General features: G+C 41.2%; 2 protein-coding genes across 3 annotated transcripts in view; both read right to left on the reverse strand.

Annotated features, from left to right (window-relative positions):
* Positions 1-12,601, reverse strand: part of kidins220a (kinase D-interacting substrate 220a) — a 47,866-nt gene extending 35,265 nt beyond the window's left edge. For both annotated transcript variants that reach the window (XM_041954656.1, XM_041954655.1), the window contains exons 1-12: positions 12,444-12,601; positions 6,768-6,926; positions 5,489-5,587; positions 4,664-4,762; positions 3,058-3,156; positions 2,503-2,601; positions 2,210-2,308; positions 1,301-1,498; positions 1,086-1,184; positions 664-762; positions 401-499; positions 101-278 (exon numbers count right to left, since the gene is read on the reverse strand). In XM_041954656.1, coding sequence (XP_041810590.1) covers positions 101-278; positions 401-499; positions 664-762; positions 1,086-1,184; positions 1,301-1,498; positions 2,210-2,308; positions 2,503-2,601; positions 3,058-3,156; positions 4,664-4,762; positions 5,489-5,587; positions 6,768-6,899 — 1,300 coding nt within the window. In that variant the 5' untranslated portion in view covers positions 6,900-6,926; positions 12,444-12,601. The remainder of the gene's footprint in view (positions 1-100; positions 279-400; positions 500-663; positions 763-1,085; positions 1,185-1,300; positions 1,499-2,209; positions 2,309-2,502; positions 2,602-3,057; positions 3,157-4,663; positions 4,763-5,488; positions 5,588-6,767; positions 6,927-12,443) is intronic.
* A 1,489-nt stretch (positions 12,602-14,090) lies between these two features.
* Positions 14,091-25,271, reverse strand: part of mboat2a (membrane bound O-acyltransferase domain containing 2a) — a 42,311-nt gene continuing 31,130 nt past the window's right edge. The window contains exons 4-13 of the mRNA XM_041954389.1: positions 24,704-24,799; positions 23,496-23,551; positions 22,067-22,121; positions 21,299-21,485; positions 20,590-20,782; positions 20,016-20,119; positions 19,861-19,925; positions 19,349-19,481; positions 17,802-17,953; positions 14,091-16,563 (exon numbers count right to left, since the gene is read on the reverse strand). Of these exons, the coding sequence (XP_041810323.1) occupies positions 16,383-16,563; positions 17,802-17,953; positions 19,349-19,481; positions 19,861-19,925; positions 20,016-20,119; positions 20,590-20,782; positions 21,299-21,485; positions 22,067-22,121; positions 23,496-23,551; positions 24,704-24,799 (1,222 nt within the window). The 3' untranslated portion in view covers positions 14,091-16,382. The remainder of the gene's footprint in view (positions 16,564-17,801; positions 17,954-19,348; positions 19,482-19,860; positions 19,926-20,015; positions 20,120-20,589; positions 20,783-21,298; positions 21,486-22,066; positions 22,122-23,495; positions 23,552-24,703; positions 24,800-25,271) is intronic.

Here is a 25,271-nt window from a genome sequence, read left to right on the forward strand (position 1 = left end):
AAGATAAGAAAAGACAACAAAAAGCAGTTTAATCTTTTCTGCCTATGAGCTTGTTCTGTCACACTGTTCCCTCTGACTGAAATACAGAAATGGGTCGTACTGGCTCCAAATATCTGTGTGAGGATGCTTTTCTGGTGGGTGCAGTCGATGTTGTATGGTGTCTCTCCAGCTTTGTTGGGCCGATAAAGCAGGCGGCCATCTTTAGGGTTCCTCAGCAGCAGCTCAGCCAACTTTCGGCTTCGCCCACGGATAGCAATGTGGAGGGGTGTGTCTCCTTTCTGAGTCAGGATAAACACAGAGAAAAAGAAATGTCCAGATCACTTAACTAAATAATACTATTAAAGTACTGCTATAACATTTTTTTCAGTACAGCTGTGCGCAAGTGTGCTTTAAAAAGTACCTTGTCCAATGCAGACACCTTGGCTCCTTTATCCAGCAGCAGTTCCACTATTTCTATGTTCCTCATTTTTGTGGCTTTGATAAGTGGAGTCTCTCCCTCCTAAACACAACAATTATGTGATATAGTGAATGGAAATATTTTAAACTTTTATGTTTAAAAGACAGAACACAAGAAATCAGGAGAAATAAAAAGAAAAACACTTTAGTAGAAATTTAAAGGATAAGAGAGTGCATTTTACTCCTCTACTACTAAGTGTGCTGTACCTTAGTGCAGCTCTCGGTGTCAGGATTACACTGCAGGATGTCTCTCACCATGGTGGCGTTGCCTTTTTCCACTGCCCAGTAGAGGGCAGTCTTTCCATCCTGATGTGGAAAGGACAAAGCAAACACTAGGTTGGTTATCTTGAGAAAATAAACTTTGTAAGAAATACATAAAGGATTATGGACTAGTGTGCATAACTAAGAATGCTTTTGTGTAGCATATGTATAAGGTGAGGCATTACGCATACGGCATCAAGGTGTGTCTGTTTATGTAGCAATAACACTTGTGTATGTTTGTGTAATTCTAAACCATGGATTAAAGTTCACTTTACCAAGAAACAACAGAGCTAGAGAACACAAGAAGGCCTCCTGCCTACTTTTAAACATCAATAAGGCAGCAAAGATAACAGGGGAGGAGCTCCTACCTGGCCCCTGACGTCAATATCTGCGTATTTGTTCAGCAGGGCTCGGACTATCTCCACATGACCTCCTCTCACTGCTCCAATAAGCATCGTCTCTCCACTCTAAAAACAGACATAGAGAGACATGAATTGTGTTTCATTCACCAGCGTTTTTCATATCAACCAGTCTTCTACATCTTCAAACAGAAAGCTGTAATGCTGCTGTAGCATGTCCTCACCCTATCTGGTATATTGACATAGGTGCCAGCATCCAGCAGGTCCTGTACGATCTCAGTGTGTCCCTCCTTGGCAGCAATGGCCAGGGCTGTGTTGCCATCCTTGTCTGTCATGTTGACATTTGGGTTCCTCTTCAGCAGCTCCTTAACGACCTTTGTATAGCCACCTTTCACTGCCACAATCAGAGCCGTCATCGAGTTCTGAAAAGACACAAAAAGGAGGAATTGAAATTTGCAGATTTGTAACTGCAATATTTCAAGATTACAGATGTTTCTCTCTACCTGACTGGGTGTTAAGATTTTGGTTGGTGTTCAATATGTCAAATGTTCAATAATTTACAGCTGAAGATTGACAAACTGTATTTCCCCAATGTTATCAGTTTATTTCAGCAGCTCTGGGAGACACTACAGGCTCAATGACAATCTATTATTGACATATTGCTTAGCAAGCCCAATAACTCATACATTTTTCCAGGCACTAGTGTCTCTTAATTACATAAAATTAATTGCTCTACAACATTTGCAAGTAGCGTTTCATCTGATTATTGATGCTACATATCAACCTATCGCATCATTCAGTTTGTGTCAGCACAGATGCAACATGACTCGAAGGAGCACAGATGCGCTGCATCATAGATGCAATCAATTATTTAATATTGCAGTTCACTAATGCCTTTGTGGAGCTCGGCAGCATTAAATCTTGATTGTGTGAAAACTACACTGGCGAGAACAGGCCGCTTTGTGTGTCACGGCACCCACGATGAACCCAAAACCAAATTGGACTTGCTCAGCTGCTAAGTTACCTGCTCACAGACCCAAATCAAATATTAACACTGTTTAGGAAACACAGCCAAATGTCATACTATGTCAAATAATTGTGGGTGCAAAGCAATATAGCAGGCATCTACTTACCGCTCCTTCTTGGTCCACATCCGCTCCATTGGCCAGAAGATGCATCACACTATCATAGTGGCCCTTTCTGGCTGCCCAGATCAAAGGAGTGGTGCCATACTGCAAAGAAAAGAAGAAAATATGTTCTGACATGAGTGGTGAGAGATGATTTAGTCAACAACCCAGGGACTTGTAAATACTTACGAAGGAAGGATAATAAATCAAGACAGAACCTCTTACGGTCATAACACTAACTACATCTTCCGCATGATTAAAAACAAGTAAATGACGAACATCTGTCAGTGTGTAGTTACCTTGTCTGAGCAGTTGACCTTGGCTCCGTGCTGCAGGAGGAGATGGACAATCTCAGCGTGGCCTCGACCTGCCGCCCAGATAATGGGGTAGACGCTGTACTGTTGGGGCAGAGGACAGGGGTGAAGTCATGCTGACAGTAACTAATGACCAGTGTCGGGCCTGTGGTCATACCACCGCTTTAAGCCACCTCACATGACTGAAACAGCAGATGATGGGGGAGGCATCGCAATGTGCAGGTGACGAGCAGGCTTGTGGTAGTGTTCAGTCGTGTTTACTGACAAGTACAGCTCATGATTATATCATTACATTTACCTTCAGCCATCAGCATAAAACACATCATGTGAACACTTTCTTAAAAATGTAACCGCCCCAATCAGGGACTATTTACAGGGATTTGGTTTGACAAGAGTGGTAGAAACCTGTTCCAACAGATGAAAATATATCATGAACTGGAGACATAGCTATTATCAGTGTAAGTTTCCGTGCTGATATAAAGGAACAGATGCCAATGATGCTATGCTGCTGTGATGTGACAGTGTGTCCAGTCTCAGTACCTGACCAGTGATGTTGGGGTTAGCTCCTTTTTCCAGGAGCAGCTCGGCCACATCGGTACGACCTTTATAGGCTGCCCACATGACGGCAGTCCAACCTCCCTGAGTAGGACGTATACACAAAATTTGACAATTGAGTTAAACAGAAACATTAAGCGGATAGGAAAGGAGAGATGATTTGTTCATGACTACAAAACAGCTCTGCATATAGAATATATACTGTATAATGTGTGTGTAACAGTCAGGACATATAATTATGGGCATTATTTAATTACAATAAGGTGTAAGGGCAACAACAGCATTAAATCCAAGATTTACAGAATAGGCCAAATCTAAGCAGATTTTGAGTTAGGAAAATGTGCTATTTACAGCTGGTGTGACACACTTTCCAGTGAGTGAACAGTATCACACAGCGTGGTTTATTATAATCCCTATGTGATGTCTGTCCTGTGCAGCTTAGACACGTCCCGCATGGCAATGAGTCAGGTGATGTCCTGAGTCACTTCCAGAAAGTCAAAGAAGCCAAGGATTTAAAATCAACTCTAAATGTCTCATCACAGATGATAAAATAGTGAAGTAAATTAAAAAGTGTCACCTCTGGGTGTCAGTATAGGAATTTAATACATCACTTACACTACCGACTTAGAGTTACTGCTCATCAGGATTACATTTCTAGCATCCCTGGCTGCTGGAAAAGAACATTACCTTTTGAGCTGGGACATCTGCATAACAACTGCTAGTGAACACACTCAGCCCAAGGTAATAAATTTATGTATCTCATCTGCATGTTGCCAGTAGTCTGCTCATGAATTTACAGAATAGCTGCCAGAGCAAGGCTGCAGACAACTGTCTGCTTCTGACAAGTCCAGATCCCAAGACTAAATCATATCATTGCCCCATGCAGAGACAACCAGAGCTCACTAAATGGGATTACTGCTAGAGAGGACCAATCACACATAAGGTAATTTTATTTTATGTCCATTTAAAGGCTAATGGATCATCCTGCTCAACCAGCACTGGGGTCATCACATTTTACAGAAAACATTAATGTACACACACTCAGGACGTCAAAACTTCGTTATATTTTGAAGACGAAATTATCAAGAGTCAAGTTACGGCACAGGTTTGAGCAGCTTGTTAATCACCGTCTGAAGCTTCAGTTTAATGTTTTAAGTATATTTAGAAGTTTGACCCAGTGTCTTATTGCTTCATAGTTGTCTTTTTCCGGTAAACATAAATTCATTTTGGCATACATTACTATCCCAGATTCTTTTTTTTTCTTAAGATAATTTAATAGCCATTTAAGACTGTTTTTGATAGGAGATCGTATAGATATAGAGAAAACAAGGAGAACAACGAGGGAACGATTAGGTGGGATGCATCTCATCCACTAAGCCCCCAGGATGGCCTTCTTTTTTCTTTTCTTTTTTTTTTTATATTTTCTTGAGTTGATATTCCTAGGACTGTATGGCCTTACCTGAGATTACTGTACAGTATGCCATTTTGGATAATGGCACACTAGAATCAATTTGTCGTATATACAACAGAAACTCAGTGTTAACAGCTGTTTTAAAAGAAGAAAAACTTCCCAGTGACACTATACTCTCACCATGTCTCGATGTTCCAGGTTAGCATTGTTCTCCAGCAGTTCCCTCACCACCTCGATGTGGCCCTCCTTAGCTGCCGAGATCAACGCCGTCCAGCAGTCCTGCACACACAGACAACCTGTTACCCTGGGAACCCCCATCAGACTCCAAATCCAGTTGGCCAAACGTTGGTCCAAGCTCTACGTGGGACGCCCGGCAACTGTCAAAGCACTGTACCTACCAGCTGGTCATACCAGGTGCTCATGGGAACACGGTGTCGCATGGACATACACAGAGTGTCAGAGAGTTAAGTGTGAAAGACAAGAGCGACTACAGCATGTAATACTTCTCCTTTCTTCTTCTGCGCTAGCGTGAGAGTAAGCACAAGTTTGAGTGTGCCATGTATAATAGCAGGTTATATGTACGTGAGATGCTAATGAGAGGTGTGGTGTGTGAGCATGCAAGCGTGTGCCTAAGTGGGAGGGCATATACATGCATGAGTGTGTGCGTGTGTGGGAGCCGGCTCCTGAAGGCACAGGGTGTTGGCCAGCGAGTGGATCCTGTCATTTAGTCAAAAGGGCTAAGGTAAAAGTGTGTAATAAGTCGTCATTATGGCTTATAATAGCTATGGACTAAGCCCGAGTGTGGTGAGTTCAGCAAGATGGAACATCAAGGTCTCTCGTTCAGCTACGTCTTTTTTGACAAGTGGATGATGTGGTTAAAATGACCGCATTGTTTTTCACCTGTGCCTGTGGTGTGATCTAATATAACGCCACGTGTACCTGTGCGTGAGGGGATGTTCACATTAGGCAGTTTGAAAGGTTATGTGTGTGCGTGTGCATGCTTACAACATCGTCCAAGTTAACGTTGGCTCCTCTCCTAATGAGCTCTTGCGCTATCTCCAGATTGCCCTGCTCTGCCGCCACCATCAGGGGAGTCTGTCCGTTCTGGAACAAGGAAAAAGGGAGGTAACAGAATCTGTGATACAGATTTTACTACACCAACAAGCCAATTAATTCTACTGTTTTCGCTGTAACCCTCTGGGAACTCACTGGGAAAAAAACTGGCCAGCAGTGATACTAATTGATGATTCAACTCTAACCTTATGCTATAAGACAACTTAATAATATATCCCCTAATGCAATACGGCTAGCACATAAAAAAGGTTTGTATTAATTAGGTTAAAGGATAAAGATGGTGTTATTCTACATTATTCTTACTGTCAACATATGAAAAGACTAAAACCAACAGTCTCTCAATGCTTTCCTGAGTATACCAAAGTCAGTAGATTTTTGTAAATGTTATTCAGGCAGGAGTAAATAGTATATTTCTTGGGGATCTTCAGATGTGGATGTGGTTCACTTATGAGTATTTACAACAGCTGGACAGTTTATGTGGGACTAACGTGGAAATAAACTACAGTGTGGCTCATTGATGTGTTTTTGGACAACAATGGAGGTCTATGGCACAGAGAAATAAAGCAAGATCAGGTTGTGACTATACAGACAACACATGTTAGTAGGATCAGTTCATTGTAAGTTTTGGTCTTCTCATGTGATTTGTTGACGATGTAACGGATCATCCCTATCCTTTAACTTGTGAACAATAATTTGCTGTATGCACTGTATGTGCAGGGAACAGACTTTGCCTCACAACGACAGCAGCTATAATAGATCAAAATACTGGACAGGTTTTCCTGGCTTTCCACATGCCCCTCTAAACGCTCCTATTGTTTCTTTCAGGGTATGCTGCATCAGTGTTAAGTTTTTGTATGAGTACTTAGTGCCCACGAAAAGCATAACCGCCCTTTAAGGTTCATTTTTTTTACATCATTAAATCAAAGGATTAATGTGGGTATTTTGACACTAATTGACAGAAAAAGACCCATAAATGTCAAAGTGAAATCAGATCTCTACAAAGTGATTTAAGTTTGGCCAACTATTTGGCCAATTAGCTTAACACAATACAAAGTACTGTCTTTTCTTTGCAAATGGCTTTATAATCAGTTCAGAAGTATTGTTTCACTATAGCTTCAGAACAGATTCCATTTTCCCACAAAACACTTGTTACAGAATCTCAAAGAGCCTCTCATTACTACACACTCTGTCTTACTAATGGCTGACTTACATCACTCCTGCTGTCCACATCTTTGAACTTGTCCAAATGGGCTTTGATGGCAGCCAGGTTCTCCTCCTCCACGTAGCTGAACAGACTCTGGACAGCCAGAGAGGTCATCTTCAGGGAGGTGGTGGTATCCATGGCTGACTGCTAACCACCTGTACACCACTGTAGAGTGAGACGAAGGCAGATTAGCATTCACAGAAGGTTAACGTTACCAATGTTGCCTATTTGGCCTGCACAGCTAAATGTACAACACTACTAAGAGAGAAGCAGTCGTTAAATGGAAGCCAGGAAGGGTGTGGTGTGTCTTTGAAGTAAGGCTAGGGAATAAACATGCACTATCCAAACGCAGCTCACACGCACAAACTCACCCATACAAACAAAAAACAGAGGCTGCATGTTTTTGCCCAGCTATAAATATCACTACATACATTCACAAAAGAGGATGTCGTATTGTGAAACCAGAAGAATGCACTCAGTAGAGTATAAATCTCCACTAGGTGTGTTTCTGGGCAAACTGAAGCGGTTGATCATTTGCCTCTACTGGTTTGCTGTATGTCAGTTACTGATTTACCGGTTTGAATTAAACACATATTTGTTAAAATACATGCACCGTAAGAGCATAATATCAACTTGAATATTAAAGTCATTAAAACAGTGGTTAGACATTTTGGCAAGTACACTGGCTTTCTTGACAAGAGTTGGAGAAGAAGATTGATACCACTGTTAGTTAGCTTAGCTTAGCATAAAGACAGGAAACTGGGTAACAGCTAGCCTGGCTCTGGCTGACTGTAATAACATCTGCCTACCTCTAAAGCTCACTAAGCATCTCTTTTAAATTTGTACAAGAACTAAAAACAGAGTATTGTTTCACATAAATAATGTGTCGTACTATTTCTCAGCTGTTAGCAATAGCTTCCTGAAGTCTTGTTGTCACTGTGAAGGTGACAGGCTATGGAAACCAGCAGACACTTGACAACTATTGAATGGATAGCCATGAAAGTTCTTTGTGTCGAGTGCCAATTGGCAGATGTTAGCTTGCTAACATTTTAAAAGATGATGATAAACATACTGCTAAAGGGACTTCCTGTAACGCAACGCAGTGTTAACGCACAGCAATCTCGCTGTCCTTTTTTTAACCTTCCCCTTTACAAGTAACATTAACAATAATTCACCCAGAAAAGGCTAATATTTCTCTGTATAATACCTCCTCTTTCTGTCAGCTGCTGTGTGTCTGCAGTGTATGTAGTGACACGAGGAGATTAGCAGTCTTGCCTTTTCAATACACTGACTCCTGATTGTTGATTGGATACAGTTTTGTCTTCATAATATGTAATTAGCACTTACAACTGTTGCACCATTGGTTTTGGCTGTGATGCCTAATAAATTTGTATTCATCAAAGGCTAAAGTGGCCTCGCCCTAAAAATGACTTAATTCCAGGTAATTCCATTATGAACTGAGAAACTGCAACATGCAAACGCTTTGCTATTTTCTCACAGCCTTCTCTGGCTTTGTGGGCATCATTTACCTTAAAGTGCTTGGGAGTTGCTTAGAGGAGCCCGTGGCTGCTGATTGTGAGGAATAAGAGTATTAATTAAAGCTTCAAAATTTGCATCAACTATCCACAGTGACAGAAATGTTGATGGGGGTGCCCAAACATCTGCATTCCACTGTGTGCGTCTCACTTCATGTGACATCTGTGACGATGACTCTTTTCAGAATCTGACCACAAACCCAGCAAACATAAATTCTGACTAATCTTTCTCTAACTCCAGTAAGTGAGGAAATGACAAAGTTTAGATGAACCACTGGACTTAGTAGAAATCATAATCATAAAACTCATAATAAACTCATAATAAAAAATAATAAAAAGTCTGCTGCAAAGTCTGCTTGCTCCTTTATTACTTTATGTTTTTAATTGATTCACTAGAATAAGGTGTTTTGCCACCAACACTGAACCAGGCTTTGATTTCTCTTACATTAAAGAAAGACAAGGACTTTAGCTTACACAGGAGCTACATCAGTTCACTAAACAACGATGTCAAGCTATCAGCAAAGGTGCTGGCACAGTGACTTGAGAACTGCCTCCCGGGTATCATATCACGTCCCCAAACAGACTTTATTTTGAGTCGTCAGCTGTTATCTAGTGTCTGCAGACTTTTGAATGTAATTTTGTTTCTCTCTGCCTCTGTAACCTCTGAAATAGTCATTTTGGTCCTTAATTTATCTGATAGATTCACCTTCTAGATGGCTGGTTACCACTACATTGCTGTAATACTACATATTACTACAAATTACACCATTCACATTCACAAGACTCTTGTTCGAAATGCACCGTTTTGAGGAGAATCAGGGGAAGTCAACAGGCTCTGAAGTCCAAATCTGGTGGACTTGAACCCACAGCCTTTAAACCTTTCCAAGTGATTGGCTAGAAGGTCAATATGCTATCCATTGTGCCTCAGAGCCAGGTGAAAAACTGTAAATTTGTATTATTCTATAGAAAATGTCTGACTTAAATTTTGGACATGTTTGCTGATAGTTATTTCAATATGGCAGCATAAATGTACAACATATTATTGAGCAAATTGAACAAAACAAAAACACAATTTGCATATGCATTGTTTCAATGTATATCTGCAGTTATTTCTTCCTCAACCTAGGACACAGTTCAATGTGTTCATTTCAACCAGAATATAGAAGTATGCTCACAACAGGATGATGTACTGAACATGCTCATTACACAAGAGCTAACGGGGGCACTTGGTTCAGTTCAGTTTAGTTCAGTCTGCCAGGTCATGCTGAAAACATGAACTGAAATTTGTCTGCTCAGTATAATGAAGGCGCAGCAATCACAATGCTCAGCTCACAAAAGTCCACTAAAGTCATCAAATACCACTGAAGACAAACAATAGTCTTTAAACTCTGATCCTTTGATGTCACGATGGCTCAAGACAACTGGTGCACTCAACTGTGCACTCCAATTATATCAAGACCAACCTGAGTTCTACCCTCCTCCACTGCCTTTATTTGGACTTTGTGGAACTTTTGCAAACTAAACAAGAAAAGTCCTGCTTTTTTTAAGTGCCTGAAAGTACAATCGTTGCACAGTTGCATGCGATTTCTCTCAAACTGCTTTTCATTGATTGGAAAACAACAGGAAGACACAGTTAGGCCACTGTCTGCATCTGACAAATCAATACAGACGGCCCACTTTAGGGAGATTATCCACAAATTGGCTCCACCATTCTAGAGAATTATCTTAAACTCTGACAGAGACAAGCATGTTTGTCTAACAACTGAGCAATTTTTACCATTTTTACCCTGGAGTTCAACAGCAATACTCACAAGTGACACTTCTGTAACTATTTGGCACAGACAACATTGCCTCAGAAAAGTAATAAATGGTAAAAAGCTTCCCAGACATTATAGGTATTATTTCACCTGACAAAAGAAACCCCCTTCAAACATGGCTGTTTTAGCTGTGGCAGGGATTTATTCAATCGATGAAAAACTCATTAATGATTCATCAAGTGGGGCTCCTCCATCATGGTCAGACTTACTTCCTGCCCACAGTAACACAGAATTTATGAGCTGCATTTGTTGATTGCAAGTTCCCTTGGCAATGGGTTTCACATAACCGGCTAGCAAACATGCTGCTCAACATTTCAACATAATCTGTGAGACAAACAGCTCAGGCTCAGGTCGGTAAACGCTTAAATGTCACGTGCCTGTTGGGTGTCAGTACAAAGGCCCAAAACAGTCATTTCAGACCACCTCAGAGTAGCAGATCAGTTAATAACTACAAAGTCTTACACTCTTACTTAGGATTAGGATCACCTGCCAGCTGTTCTCCCATATCAGACAGTGTCACGCGTACATGAAAAAATCCTTTGTTTATAGTGAAGGCAATAGGAGCCTGTTGACACACCCTCCTCAGCTCCTCGTCTCTCAGCACAATGGGTGGACGACAACACCATACAAGAACCAATCAGTAAACATTTAGCTCTGTCTCTCTCTCTCAGTTCAGCAATGATTTGATGGGAGCTCATGCACATCAATTCAACACAACATGCACCCTGTAAAAAGCAGCAGAGACAAAACACCAATAAAAGCAGCAAAAGCCACTGAAACAAATGATTAAAGCTGCTAAAAGAGTGACCCATGGCCTCTAAAAAACACTTAAAAGAGGAAAAGAGGAACATCCTTACCTTGGTGTAGGGTGAAGCTTATATTTATTTATTTGGCTATTCAACACCAGTCTTTATCCTCACTCGCACACAGTATCAACAAGCACTGTCGGGCTCACGCTCAGCATCCCCCCTTCACTCAAGGCTGAATATTAGATGAGGGGGGCTGGCCTACGCCCATCTCTTCCCGACACAATAGAGACACACGACCAGATTTTCATTCATTACACGCACTGGCTCAGCACCGAATGATACAGATAAAAGAGGGGGAGACAATTAAGATGTTGGCCTAATTTGTTAAATTTAATTCCAATAATAAAGTAGCATTTAGTTTTAATGGGCCCTGTCACTGGCAGATTATTATTCTTGTCATTTGAGTGGTTTAAATGACTAAACTGTACTTTTTTTCAAAAATATCTTTTACTATGATCATTAGAAATCCCTTATGGGCTTGAAAATATTGCAAAAATCAACAAAAAAAATCACAATATTTCAAATTAAAGGCCTAAATATTGATTTCATTCATCATGCCAATGTAAAGCAGGAAAACACAAATCTAAGGCAGCTAAAATCCCAGATGAAAGCTTGCCTGGCTTCATTACACACCAATATCATTCATAACAATATGCAACTAGATCTACTTTGAGGTCAGATATGGTCCAGTATTTATGTAAAAACACAGACCACTTGATATCATCATGAAAATTCAGATAAACTCCTTGTCAGCTGTGCTGTTAGCTGAACACACACAAACGTAAACTTCAGAGGCAACACTGGATAGGATCTCTAAATTTAACCAGTCAGCTCTTCTCGGCTTGTCATGTGGGTATGAAACTGCTGAGGATTCAGTTCCCTGACATACCGGGACCTGCTCCAAAAAACAGGTTTACTCAGTTGTCTGGGAAAGTTTAATAGCAAAACCCGGGACGACCTTACATCAAGATTGAAGGCGGTTCTGCGCTTTACTTTGAAAGGTTATGCACATAAGTGAGTAGACCTCGTGTTTGGAACAAGTCCCAGAGCACAGGAGCTGCTGGAGAGAAACTAAAGGTCTGACGAACAACGTGGACACAGTTTCAACACAGTGCTGTTGACAAAGCGTGTTGTGTTTCCTGCCTGAATCTGCCTCTTAAAAACTGACTTTCTTTCACACCAGCCGCTCTGACTGCGTGTCTTCGGCTTGTCAAAAAAGGATAACATCTGGATGACACACACACACAGACACACATATCACGTGTGGCCTTAAAAGTTAAGCTGTAATTCGCTTTCTGGTCTCTAATGGACGGGATTTGACTAGGATGTTACAAGCAGACTGACTTCCCGTGTTTAGTATTACTGTCACTAGGAAGCAACAGCAAAACAGTCGCTAGCGAAACTCCCAACGGCTAACAGGCTAACGTTAGCTAGCGCAGGGTGGCGCTCCAACAGGTCCTTACTTACTTTTATCACCTCTAAAAGGAAAAAAAGACGTGGCACAACCAGAAGTCCTCTTACCTGTAGGCCGGACTGCTCTGTAGCCGTTTGTAGTTTAATTCCAGCCGGAGAAAATGGCTAAAAACACCACTTTTTCACGTCATACTGTGGCTTCTTTGCTTTTATGCTTTTCACGTTAACCTGCTACCCGGCTGCTACAGTACAGTCAGTGGCTCCACCTCCTACTATCCGTGGTTACAGTGGCGGAGCAGACGGGGTCAGGAACCCCTCCCCACGCTTTCATAACGTTTTGTCTGGTAAGGACGGGGTACTGTCTGATAGGATCAGTGCCGACAGTTAAGATGTCGCACTTTAATTTTTAAAGGCTCTCACTGTAAGAACCAGTTGAACTTGTCACAACAACGACTCGTGTACTTTCCCCAGTAGCGGAGAACATAAAGCACCTGAGCTCAAAAATGCTGTAGCCTTACTTCAGTACAACACTGAGGTGCTTTTACTTTACTTGAGTAATCGTAGGAAATGTTGCACTTTTTATATCACTACGTTTGTTGGACAGCTATGCTTAATATTTTTGCACATTCAGATCACTAAAAAACTGAAATCATGAGATATTAGTTTTAATTATCCAAGCTACAACAGGATATACAATAGAAATGTAATAAATAAAATGCACTCCAGCCACAATTTTAAAATGCTATTTAGACATGAATGCATCAACCATAATATGAAAATATTACAATAATATAAGATTAAATGGGTCTTTTTGCTGCATTATCAGTACTTTGGTACTTAAAGCACATTTTGCTGAATGCTGATAATACTCTACTTTTACTGACTTAAATTTCAAATGCAAAAATCTTACTCGTAATACAGTATTTTTATATTATCGTATTGTTCTTCCTACTAAAAGATCTGAATACACCAGATATTTACACTCAACCTTTCACTGTATTTCCTATTATTTGTATGTGTGAAACAATAGCTGAGGCACACCTGAAGTTCACAAAACCAGCTGTCTCATTACAACATTTGAACAACATGGGCTCTTTCCACAGCAGATGTTTTGACTCGTCAAAGCATGAAAAAAAGCACAGGAGTTACTAATAACATTAACAATGGCTCCTTTAGTTTCCAGCAGCTGAAAGAGTACAGGTATCATTAATTTGATCATTTACACCTGTGCTTTTCCTATTGCCTGAAAAAGGCCTATTGCACCAACTTTCAGTGGTGGGGTACATGTATGGGCATGCCATGTTGACAAAGGTGCAATTACAGTCCTATGTTCTGACATGACGTCCTAAATATCAGTTGATCTTACACTTTTCTGCATCATATGTAGACAGCCTTGCAGAGACTTCTTTGCTTCTTTATCTTTAAAATGTATGTCATATTGCAACATTTCAGCAGCTTGCAGCAATATTATCACCACTAATGAAATTTTGGCATGTCTTAGCAGAAAAATGAAATTGTCTGCTGTGGAAAGGGTCACAATAATGCAAAAATGTTGCACCAATGCAGGAACCTCGTGTGTTGTATGTATTTTCCATATGCTGCATCAGTATGCCTTATATTAAATGCTAACACTTCAACATCAGTGTTCTGTTAATATTAATCATCATCAATAAAAAAAAAAAACAGATATCCATTTTCAAACTATGAATCTGGATTACTGGAGAAAACTTAAGAAATTTTCATCATCAGTTTTAGTGTTTAAAAATAATTTCTCTTTATTTTGCCACATAAATCAGAATTTTAATGTACTGTTATACAAATCTTTCAATAAATTTCCTTCTGACACAAAAATAACCATTATGTTACACAGGCGCACACACACGTACTACATGGACACATGCACACGCACGCACGCAAACACACACGCAGGCACGCATGCTCACATACACACAAAACAAAATGCGCCATTCTTGATTTGGCACTTTGGACATATGGAGCAGTTTGCATTGATCTGCTGGTTCGGGTGGCCATGCAGTGCAATAATCGCTATGTTTGTAGAATGACATCCCTTTCCCTTAAGTGGGCCACACTCGCCTACACAGGGCCCAGGCTACAAATATAGTTCACATGAGACCACATCAACATGTACGCATCACATGAATACTGGTACACACACAGTTATGGCAGGAATATGCAAATGTTAGAAAATCTTAAAAAGAAATGAAAGAGGTCCATACTTCAAAGCTCACCTCGGCTGCTTTGTTACGTTATATAACACAAATGCACCGAATCAACTCAAATTACTGACGATATTCTAGACAAAAAAAAAAACAAACACACAATTTCAAAGTGTTTATGATATCATCAGTTTGAAACTCCCAGACTATTTCCTCTGACAGATATGTAAAACGTGTCTTTTGACTGTTCAAACAACAGTGAGGTGCCTTTTAGTTTGCTTCCTCTGAATGAAACAGAAATGAATCATGTGGGTGGCTGTTTGAACTGCTGCGTGTTGTAAAGATGAACTGGATGATTTGAAAGGCTTAAGGTGAGCTGTGGACCAAAACAACACGTGGAACCAGTGTCTCGTACACCCTACAGTAAATGCACCCTGAAACAACCCCTATTCTAAAGCAAGTGCACACAATATGAAATAAGACCATTTACCACAACAGCTGGTCTATGTCTTTGAATTTTGTACAATATTATGATGTCACTTAGATAATCAACTTTATCAGATTTCCTCACTGACAAATGCAAGTTGCCCACTGACATAATCTGCAGCCTGAACATTATGTGTGCTTTAATGCACAGTGCAAATTGGAAACTTTTTTATGGCTATAAAACCTTTTGACGGTTAAATAAGTCTTCAGTGAATGTGGTAATCTGATTAGATTTCTGCTACATTTGTAGGATTCAAGATAATTAAATAAAATGTACCAGTGTTCAACAAGTGAAGTTAACAATCCACCAATTAACAATTTTACTATTTTGTTTTTAAATCGTTTTGGATACTTGTATTCCAGAGGCAAGACATTTGAACACAGAGGAAACCTGTTGTGTGAACAATATGAACATATGTAAAGAAAAACAAAAGCAAAAAACCAAATCACACCCCTGAACTCCAAGTCTGAAATCCTAAATCACGACAGAGCAAATAAACTCCCTTTGAAACAAACATTTATCTGATGAGTCATGTCAAAAAAGAAAAAAAAAAGCAGCAGATATGAAAAATAAAAAAAGAAATCCATTTAGAAACTGTTGAGTGCCTCTTTTAGACTATCCACTGCTGGAGGTGGACGAGATCTGAATTCCACTCTGGGACTCTCTACGTCAGGCAAAGTCAATTCATCCCGGGGGGTTAAAAAAGAAAAAAAAAAGCTGTGAGAATGGACTTCAAATAGTGCTGTCACAAACATCTAAATACAAAACATGTACAATGTGAATTCTTCTCTGGTAAAGATTTTAAAAGAGACATAGAAATAAAACAACGTTTTGAGGATCCTAAGGCCTGTTTGAAATTGGCAGCTGATGATAAAGGTTATGTTTCTTTTACATGAACACGTTTTTCCATTTCCACCTGACAGGAGCTTGTATCCAGACAATGACAAAAACCCTCCACATACTGCACTTCTATTCTGCTGGATTATTCTGCAGTAAAATGGTGAAACTACATTTAGGTTCTGCAGCGTGCCATCCAGCTGTCTATTTCACCAGGCGAGTACATAGAGGGTTTAAGGCAGCTTGGAAGTCTTCATTTTCCACTAACATAATGTAAAGTAACCACTATCACTCATTAGTTTACACCGTGGCCGTTGTTACATCCTGGTCTTATGTCCATGTCAGAAGTGTGACTGCTGTCGTCCTTGCTACTGGAAGTTTTGACAGAACATTGACTTGTGTTTTCTGTCTGTTAGGATTTTCAGAGCGTCCGATATTTGGTTCTTCGTCAGGTAAACGGGCTCGCCACACTCCAGCTCTCAGTGGTTTCTAGTTCCTCTCAAGTGTTTCTGCTGCTGAGTGGACTGTGTGTCGCTGTCCTGACCCTCATGTGGCTTTGTCTTTCTGGTTGCAGTTGTTGTCTGTGCTGTTGTGGTCTGTCTGGTTGTCCTGTAGGCTGTCCTTCTGTAGACCGTCCTGCTGCTCTTTGGCCTGCGGGCGTCTCGATTTGACAGGTAAGACCAGAACCACCAGGAGACAGAGGAGGTGTAGGCAGAAGTACCAGGACCTGCACAGACATCCCATAGTGAGAGCTAACTCGACACAGTTTATTACAAGTAGTAGGTGCAGAATAAATGAGAAACTATGTGCAGTCAGGCCACCGCTTTTGGTCTAGACTTAAATATCTCAACCACAATTGGATGAATTCCCATTATATATTAAGTGCATTAAATTCAGACATTCGTGATCCCCAGTGGAAGAATCGTAATAACTCTAGTGAAACCCTGACCTTTCCTCCAGCGCCACCATGAGGCTGACATTTTCATTTTTTAGTGAAATGTCTCGACAACTATTGGAAGGATTAAATTTGGCATAAACACTCCTGTTCATCGGAGGATGACTTGTACTAACTTTGATGATCCCTTAACTATTCCATTAGCGCCATCATCGGGTCAAATTTTTAATTTGTCCAATGTATACCAATTAACTGTGGGTGACCGCTAGCACACTAACACACCAAACTAAGATGGTGATCATGGTAACCACTGTGTGCATGTAGGCATGCAAATGTTATTAGCATTAGCATTCATTAGCATTGTGCCTGAATACAGCATGAGAGAGCCACAACAGGGGCTGTGGACTCCATGAACAACAACTGAAAACATTGCTAAAACAATCTAAAATAGCTAATTTTTGCTGGCACAAGAATGTAACAAGATAGCTCTCCATTTCCATGTAACTTAAACATGCAAAGAAATCTAGGTTAACAGACTATTCAGTTATGCTTATTATGTTATTTGCCTACACAATACTGACAGATATGTATATTTTTCAGCTCTGCCTCCTTCTTCCACGTCCCTGCCGCTTTTAACGAGTCCGCTTTATATCGCCTGTTTAGCAGCCACGCGCTGATTTAATGGCAGTCCTCATTTGAATGACACTGACCATTGTTTGGCCTTAATTTCGCGGCGGCGGCCGAGCAATGTTAAGGCCGCTCATTTTATATCCTTCTCATCAATCCTCTCCATCCTTCGCTCATTAAGCTGTCTCGTTAACGGTTACAGCCTGACAAGAGGGAACCAGGCTAATGAAAAAGTGTTAATTTCTACACTGTGGCCAGTAACTTCATTTACATGCTTAGCATAACGATCATTTTACGCAGCAGCAGTGCACAAAACTCACTCAACTAATTACTCTGGAGAAAAGCAGAGGCTACAATATTCTCTCTTTAACACTCATGTTATGCTTAATGGACCACACCAGCTCAAAGCAATATTGTATGACAATTCAGTCAGACACACTTACCTGTAGAATTTGAGTGAGGGTCCCACGGCAAGTAGGACAAATGGCGCCACTGTGTAGCTAATGGCAATCTGAGTGCACGCCCACGTGACGACATCATAGATGCATTTGTATGAGTCAGAGACCAGGAAGTACGGTCTGATGTTGTGCCTTACCTGAAAGAGGAAAAAAAAACATCCTTTGAGTTCTCAATGTAATTTCCAAGAGAATTAATCTAGAAACTTTAAATTGCATTTCACTCATTCTGCGGCACAGTAAACAAGACTTGAATTGAACCAATTGACCTACTTCCTGAAACCTTTCATGGCAGTAGGCATTACTGCCGACTTCTGCTTATCTGCTCATCCTTCTTTTTCCGCTCTCTCTCTGTCTTTTGCCATCTCGTAACTCTTTAGAGAAATCTATCCCTGAACAAGTCCGTGTGGAAGTGGCCAGTGGTTTTATGGTGTAACTGGGTCAGTGGTCTCCTTGTCCTCCTTTATAAAAAGAAGAACAAAGTACCTGCAGGGACTCACCTGCACAACAAATTTACTGTGCTGGCGTTTCAGTTTATCAGCCATCCCCAGGTGAATTATCCAGAATTACAGTGTGAGCTTCCGCCTGTGCCATCACTCCACTGTCTCTACATAAATATCCTCTTTGTCCCCTTCTTTCACAAGACCAGAGTGAAGAGGTCTGGCTTAGCAGAGATTAGTGGTAATGGCCTCACACTTAAAATGAGGTATAAGTGGTATGCTACTTTATCATTATACCCTTACTCTCCTTAAAGGAGGGTAAAGGTATAATTTAGTTGCGTTTGTGGGTCTGTAGCAGCGGTAACGCTAAAGAGATCTAAAGCCCTGTTTCCACCAAGCAGTCAGCTTCAGTTCAGTTTAGCTTGTTACTCATTAGAATGGTTATTTTAATGTATCCACTGTCAAAAGTTATGCATGGCGCAAATAGAGCCACTTCATTCCGTTCCATTTTTTCATTACCCCTCTGTCGGAGTACCTAGCACGGTGATCAGGCACTTTAAGGTGGAGCTATAAACACTGCTGTCTGTTGATTGGTCAGAGAGAATCATTGGCAACCAGAGTGGTCTCATCATCTGCTCTCTGACGTAGGATTTCCCAACTGTTTTTTTTTTCAGCAGTTTTTGTCTTTCTGCCTGCAGCCTTTTCTCAAACAAAGTCTCCTTGTTGTAATGAACAAAAACATACCGAGAAGATAGAACACAAAATATCAGCGTGTGTGATGAGACAGACCGAGCGGCAGCAAAGTGACAGTGAACGTGAGCGGTTAGTTGTCAATCTGGCAGTGAGTGTTTAGGTTACAGAGTGCCAATTATTAAATGTTGCAGCTTCTAAAGGCCAAGAAAACTCTTTTCTGTTGTTTCCCAACTGCTGGAAAAGTGAAACCCCCAAAGCCCTGGTAACAACCCCACCTACATTTAAGAGGTAGAAAAACGCAAAACAGGTCGTAGGATTAGGTGCAGGTAGGTACAGGTTTCAAGGGTACTACACCAAAAAGTGTTGTATAGCTGTATAGGCAGAACCAGTGTGTGTACTCACTGCACGTGCAGCCATGGTCATGGCAATGCCAGTGAGGAAGGTCAGGTAGTAGCCGGGGTACACCCCATGCCACATGGCTGACAGCAGGAAGGTGGCAGCGGTGGGGTTGATGGCACAGCGCTCGTAGCACACCCTGGGGAGACGACCGACATGACACACATCCAGTCAAAACAGCCCAAGTAGAAAAAAATGGAATGATTCATTCCGGACTTCCAGCCACCATTTGGAAAAAGTACATAGATGCATAGTTGCTATCAAAGTTTGTCAAGTTACAGACAGCAACATAAGTCATGAAAGCTTGCTTTATAATAATATAATAATTTCAGAATAATTTGTAATTTATGATGTAGCTCATACACATTTGCAAAATTATAATGAAATCATTTAAATTACGGTTTTGAGTTGAAGTATGATTGAACTAAAAAGGCTAGAGCTGAGATATGCAGATATGCATCATGCATTTATGTGAATATTGCTGGAGGAGCACAGCGCTACAACTGCAATGTTTTTACCTTTTGAGCCAAAGAGCTGTCTGGATATTCCAGTTGTCTAGGAAACTCTTGAAACTGGTGGCAAACTGAAATTAGACCCAAAACAACACATTTTAGTGTTTAGTTGAAAACGACCTTCATCTGGATATAAACAGGCCTCGTAAAAAGAGCGTAACCTCAATATCCAGAATTCTGAGATTTGATATCAGGTCCCACCGCGGAGAGCCATCTTTGTTGTATCCATTGAAGCCAAATCCGGCAGCGTTGTTGATAGCATCAGCTGCAGGAGAAAGGTACAGATCTTTCTGAGTATTTGAACAGCAACAATAAAGGATGACAAGCTCCACATCCTTAGAATACATTAGTATGTGAAGCAATGACAGAAACAGATGGAGCTACAACGGCGCATGCATTTGTCATTTGAAGAGCTGCAGTTTTCAATTCAGCACTAGATGGCACTGTCACGTCAGGAAATGCTGTTAAATAAGAGTTAGGACCTTTTTTAGGCTACACCTCAAAATACTGGACTGCTTTAAAAATAACCAGATTCTCTGAACCCAGAACAGCTCATACCACTCAAATGAGTCCGGCTTCAAATTCACTCACTTTGTACTGAGAGACGAGCAATTAGACTCTTCCAGAGGATGGAGCAGAGTCTGCAGTCTAAGTTCTTTACTGACAGATACTAATACCGAGGTACATGTAAAGGTGAAATTACAGCTATTGCTAACAAAGTCTCATCTGACTCACCAAGTGTCCAGACAAAGTAGTACTTTGGCCTCAGAGCCAGCATGGCCAGGTAAAGGTAGACCACCTGAAGATAGAAGGGTGTGGAGTTGACAAAGTCATCGTCTATGGAGTGCTCCACCGGGAGCAGCTTGCACAGCGACAGATAGATGGCCAGCGAGATGGCACACGTGCACAGCTTGGAGATGACGTCATTCTGGGTGGAGGTGAGAGGAGAGAGTGGGACACACTTAACTCTGTTAAGTTGACTCCAGGTTAACTCAGGTCCTTGAGCGCTTTCTCATGTTTTATATTTAGCAAAGTCTGTGTTTCACTCTGTTCCTTTCTCTTCTGAGACAAACACACGCTCAAATCTTGGAGTGTAATTAAATTATTAATGCATTATGCACTAAGAAAACACAAATAACCTTGAGGTTCAGACATTTGCGTCATTAAATTCTCAATAACATCTTAGTTTCAGTTTCTCTGAAGGGAAGCAAACACATTCTAATTACCCTGCACCCCTTAAAACAGCTCTGCTACCATTTAAAAGAGAATTACATAGTTTAAAGTCCAATTTTGTAAAATCCTAACTGCTTGTTCAAGTACTCTCTTTGAGGTTTTAAAGCATTTTTCACCTGCCGCTGCACAAAATGTAGGTCTATTTTACCACAGTTTGCAGACTTCACATGATGCATGCACTTCTATTCCAGTGGTAAAAGCGGCGTTGTACCTTGGGCGAGGGTTCACTCTGCTTGTACTTCCCATTCTCCTTGCCGTTGGCGTTCTCCTGGTGGCGTGGCTGGTAACCCGTGCCTTCGATGAACGCCATGTAGTCATTGTAAGAGCAGGTGGGGCCTGCCAGGATGCCCATGAAGTTACAGTTGTAGCTGAGGTACTCCAGCAAGCTGGGCATCCGCCTTCAGGTCGACAGGGAGGAGAAAAGAGTATATATATTGGTGGGGGAAGGAAATTAGAAGATGTTTTCTTGCAATGAAGTAGTGCCCTGTCCAGTGATAAACCAATACGGTCTATTCTGTTGAACTGTCCATGCTTCCAGCTTGGAGCCTCATTATTTGGGACCTTACATTTAAACCAGTCAGTCTCGTATCTCTGTTCTATTCAGCCATGTTGTCAGATATCAACTCCCCATTACTTTTTAGTGCCATCTTCCCACTCAAATCCTGCTTTTTACATCATTTCTGCACCTCAGCTGTACTATGACCTCCAATAGCAACTGTCAGGGAGAAAAATCTGCAGTTGTAATGGCATGAGAGTAGTGAAAGTATGGTTTCCTGGATACTGAGAGCGCAACAACTGCTTGACAACACCAGGTAGAGCCTGAACGCGATTTCCTACGCAGAAAACGAAGCATATATTAGAATGAAGAGCATCGTTTCCAGACTGAGTTTACCGATTCAAGACATGACAACTGTTTAATTCAGCTTGATTGAATGAAGCCCCTCATCCGAAGCAGTAAAAACATACCTGAGTCACATACCTGATAGCTAGGTATTTCTGAGTCGGAGTCAGCTGCCCATCTCGCTTGGCTAAACCTACAGACAGACACAAAGAGAACAAACATTTAATCTCTGTATGTGTAAAGGTTGAAATCACATCTGTAGGAACTCATCACTCCTTGTAGTGCCACGCCTTACTGATAAATCTTCTAAGAGGACAAATTACACCTTGGCAAGACATCCTGACAGCAGTTACTGTCCTTATTGAGAAGGTCAGGAAAAGCCTGCCCTATTCTTTGGGCAGAATGTTTGTTTTAATCAGTCTGCTCTTTGTTTCTGAAGACCTGCGGCTTTGCAACTCATTAGGCTGCACACTCATGGCCCGCTTTTGCATCATGGGGTACATGTAAGGTTGAGCATGCGAATCATCGTGCACGGCTATGCTTAGTTAAAATCCTCCTGCTCCTCTGGTCACGATTAAACCTCTGATCTTGTTAAATGAGTGAAAAGATGAATTGTGCAGCAGCCTCACCGTGTCTTTAATGCCTCTGTGTTCTTAAGAGCTGGAATAAGTGTTTTACTGTATAAAAACATAGCAACATACTGTGCAGAGTGTGTACATGTGTGTGTGTAAGTATCAACAGCAGGCAGGTATCAGGGTGTGACAGTTCTCTGAGGATGTGGATTACAGTCTTAGTTTCTCATTAGATTCACAGTTGCGAGGAGAATCGGTGACCTGAACAGAATTTAAAACACTGCACTACTCTACACTGCATGCACATGCATGCATGCACCCGCCAACACACACACCAACAGGCAAACTGTTATTAGACTGCTGATTGTGCTCTAGAATATCCTGAGGGGACTTAAGGCTCCAAGTGGAAACTAAAAAGCTGCGAGTGAGTCTCATCATCCTCCTCTCAATCACTAAGCCTCCCTGACACTTGATCATAGTTCGTTTATTCATACCTCAGTGTCAAGTCTCCATCTTTATTTACTGCTCATTGGCAATGTATCAGTTGTGGGAGGAAACTCTTCATTTGTTTGCAAAAGCTAACTTCAGTATTAGCATGGCGCAGGACCAGCCCACTACACATACTGTACACTGGTTTTGCTAATAAATGCTAAAGCATTCATATCCAGTGTTTAACAGTAATCAGCTTGTGTTTGAAGTCAGCCATTAAACAGAGAGAGCGAGGGAGAGCATGCATGCTTGGTCACTGTCCCCATTACATAACTGTGTTTATGCTCTCTTTCTGGTTCACTAGTGCACTGTCAGAACTGACTACTGGCTCGGAAACGTGGCCATGTGATCTGTTTTTAAACTCCAAAGAGAATTGAACCATTTTCACTTCTGCCACTTTTTTTTTTGTTCCACAGAGGAGGCACACGCACGCACAAACAGAGAGAGAGAGAGAGAGAGAGAGAGCAAACACACATGCTTTAGAGACACTTTGATGCTCATCCTACCGTCATGTATTTCAAACGCCAAGCTGGTTATCTTCTGTGTTATAACCATCATAGGCCTGATAAAGAGCATCAAACAAGAAACAGGGCAAAGTTAATATTGTGAATTTCAAAACAGCGTTTTGTTTGACTTTTTCTACACAAGGTGACATTTTCTAACACTTTTTTCACATTAATATTGAATGCATATTTTCTTGTTAAGTTGTCCTGTTAAACTGCTGTTCCATATTGTTGCAATTTACATGGGTAACTAAGGGCTTTAGCTGCCAATTCATTCAGTAATAATAGTAACAGCATCAGCTCCAGCAGTACCTCCACAATGGGAAGTTTCCTCCAGGCTAATTGCAGACTTATTTTGAACTTCCTTTAGCTATTCTTTCTATTCTTCTTCTCTATTCCTTAGGCCCAAACCGGTGCTATGCTACTCAGCCCTCTTCCTCTTAACTTCCCTATCAAAGAGCAGTGTGAAGTCTGCTCTCATGTGCTTTTGCCTGCTTTCACATATACGGTATATAATACCTTGTTGACTTGTTGACCTTGTTGACTAATTTTACACATAGAAACTGCTGGTGGCAGCATCAAGTTAAAATACAGAGTCAAAAACATGCAACAGGTCGGAGATTTTCTGGTCTTTTAATAAAACTGCTTTAAAGTATTGAGGAATATTATCGACTGCCTGATCCTGTAGCACAAAGCAAATAAGGCTCACGCTGACATTTAGAAAAAAGTGACTTTTTTACTGATAGATCAACACACACATAAACATGACATGACACGGGCGCAGAAATACTGTTCATCACATCTTCAGGGACAGCAGACGAGATAGTTGCAATAGTGAAATCTCTGGCCTCGCAGAGGCAGTATGGGTTTGCATTAGGTTGCTTAGCAACTAGCCACCCCCACCCTGCTGGGAGTGCAGGCTGTCTGCTTGAATTGTCAGACAGTCTGGAGGAGTGGGAACCAACCACAAGTAACTGCAGTCGCCACCGACGTCCCCCTGCCCAAGTGGCAGAGTGACACTCTCCTGCTTCTGTTTAGCTCAGGCTGGTTGAGTCACATCCAATATTCCCCTGACTCTTACTGGCAACTTCTCTTTTTAGCATCACTTAGCGCACCGTTTAGCATTCAAAGCTAAGACCAACGGAGGTCTCCAGGTTTTAAATGAGAATCAAAAAGATGATAAAGAGCTCTGTGGTGTTCGTGTAGCTTACCCTGTAAAATCTGCAGAGTACATGCCATAGTCAAACACGTAGACTCGTGTGATCTGACACAATATCAGATAGCCGAGAGTCACGATGAAGCAGTACCTAAGCAGAGAAAGGAAGATAAAAGAGAAGAAATTATTACACAACATATGTAAGTAAAATATGTAAAAATGCAGAAATGTTGAGTTCAAAAGCCAAAAGCAACTATGACATGTTGCATGTTCTAATCTGTATGAATCTACATAGTGATATGGAGCTTTTCGGGAAGGGCATCTTAATGCACTTTTAGCCTTAGATTCCTGAGGAGAGAAAATAAACTCAGTCCATCCCTTTGTTCTCATATCTGTGGCAGAACAATGACTTTCTTCCATTACAGTACAAGAGCCATTGGCCTCAGTAACAGGGCAGAGCTGCGCAAAGGGGAGGGGGCCTAAACTGGACAAAAGAGCAAGGGATGCTCTAATAATGTGTCACCGTCAGTGGCTGAAGACAACACAACCTTTCAACAGAAGCCCAAAGACGGAGCAGCACTAACGCTTGTTGTGCAAAAAGCTGTTGCAGAGTCAGCCCAAGT

Source organism: Chelmon rostratus, chromosome 15, assembly GCF_017976325.1.
Source record: "Chelmon rostratus isolate fCheRos1 chromosome 15, fCheRos1.pri, whole genome shotgun sequence".
Taxonomy (NCBI): domain Eukaryota; kingdom Metazoa; phylum Chordata; class Actinopteri; order Chaetodontiformes; family Chaetodontidae; genus Chelmon; species Chelmon rostratus.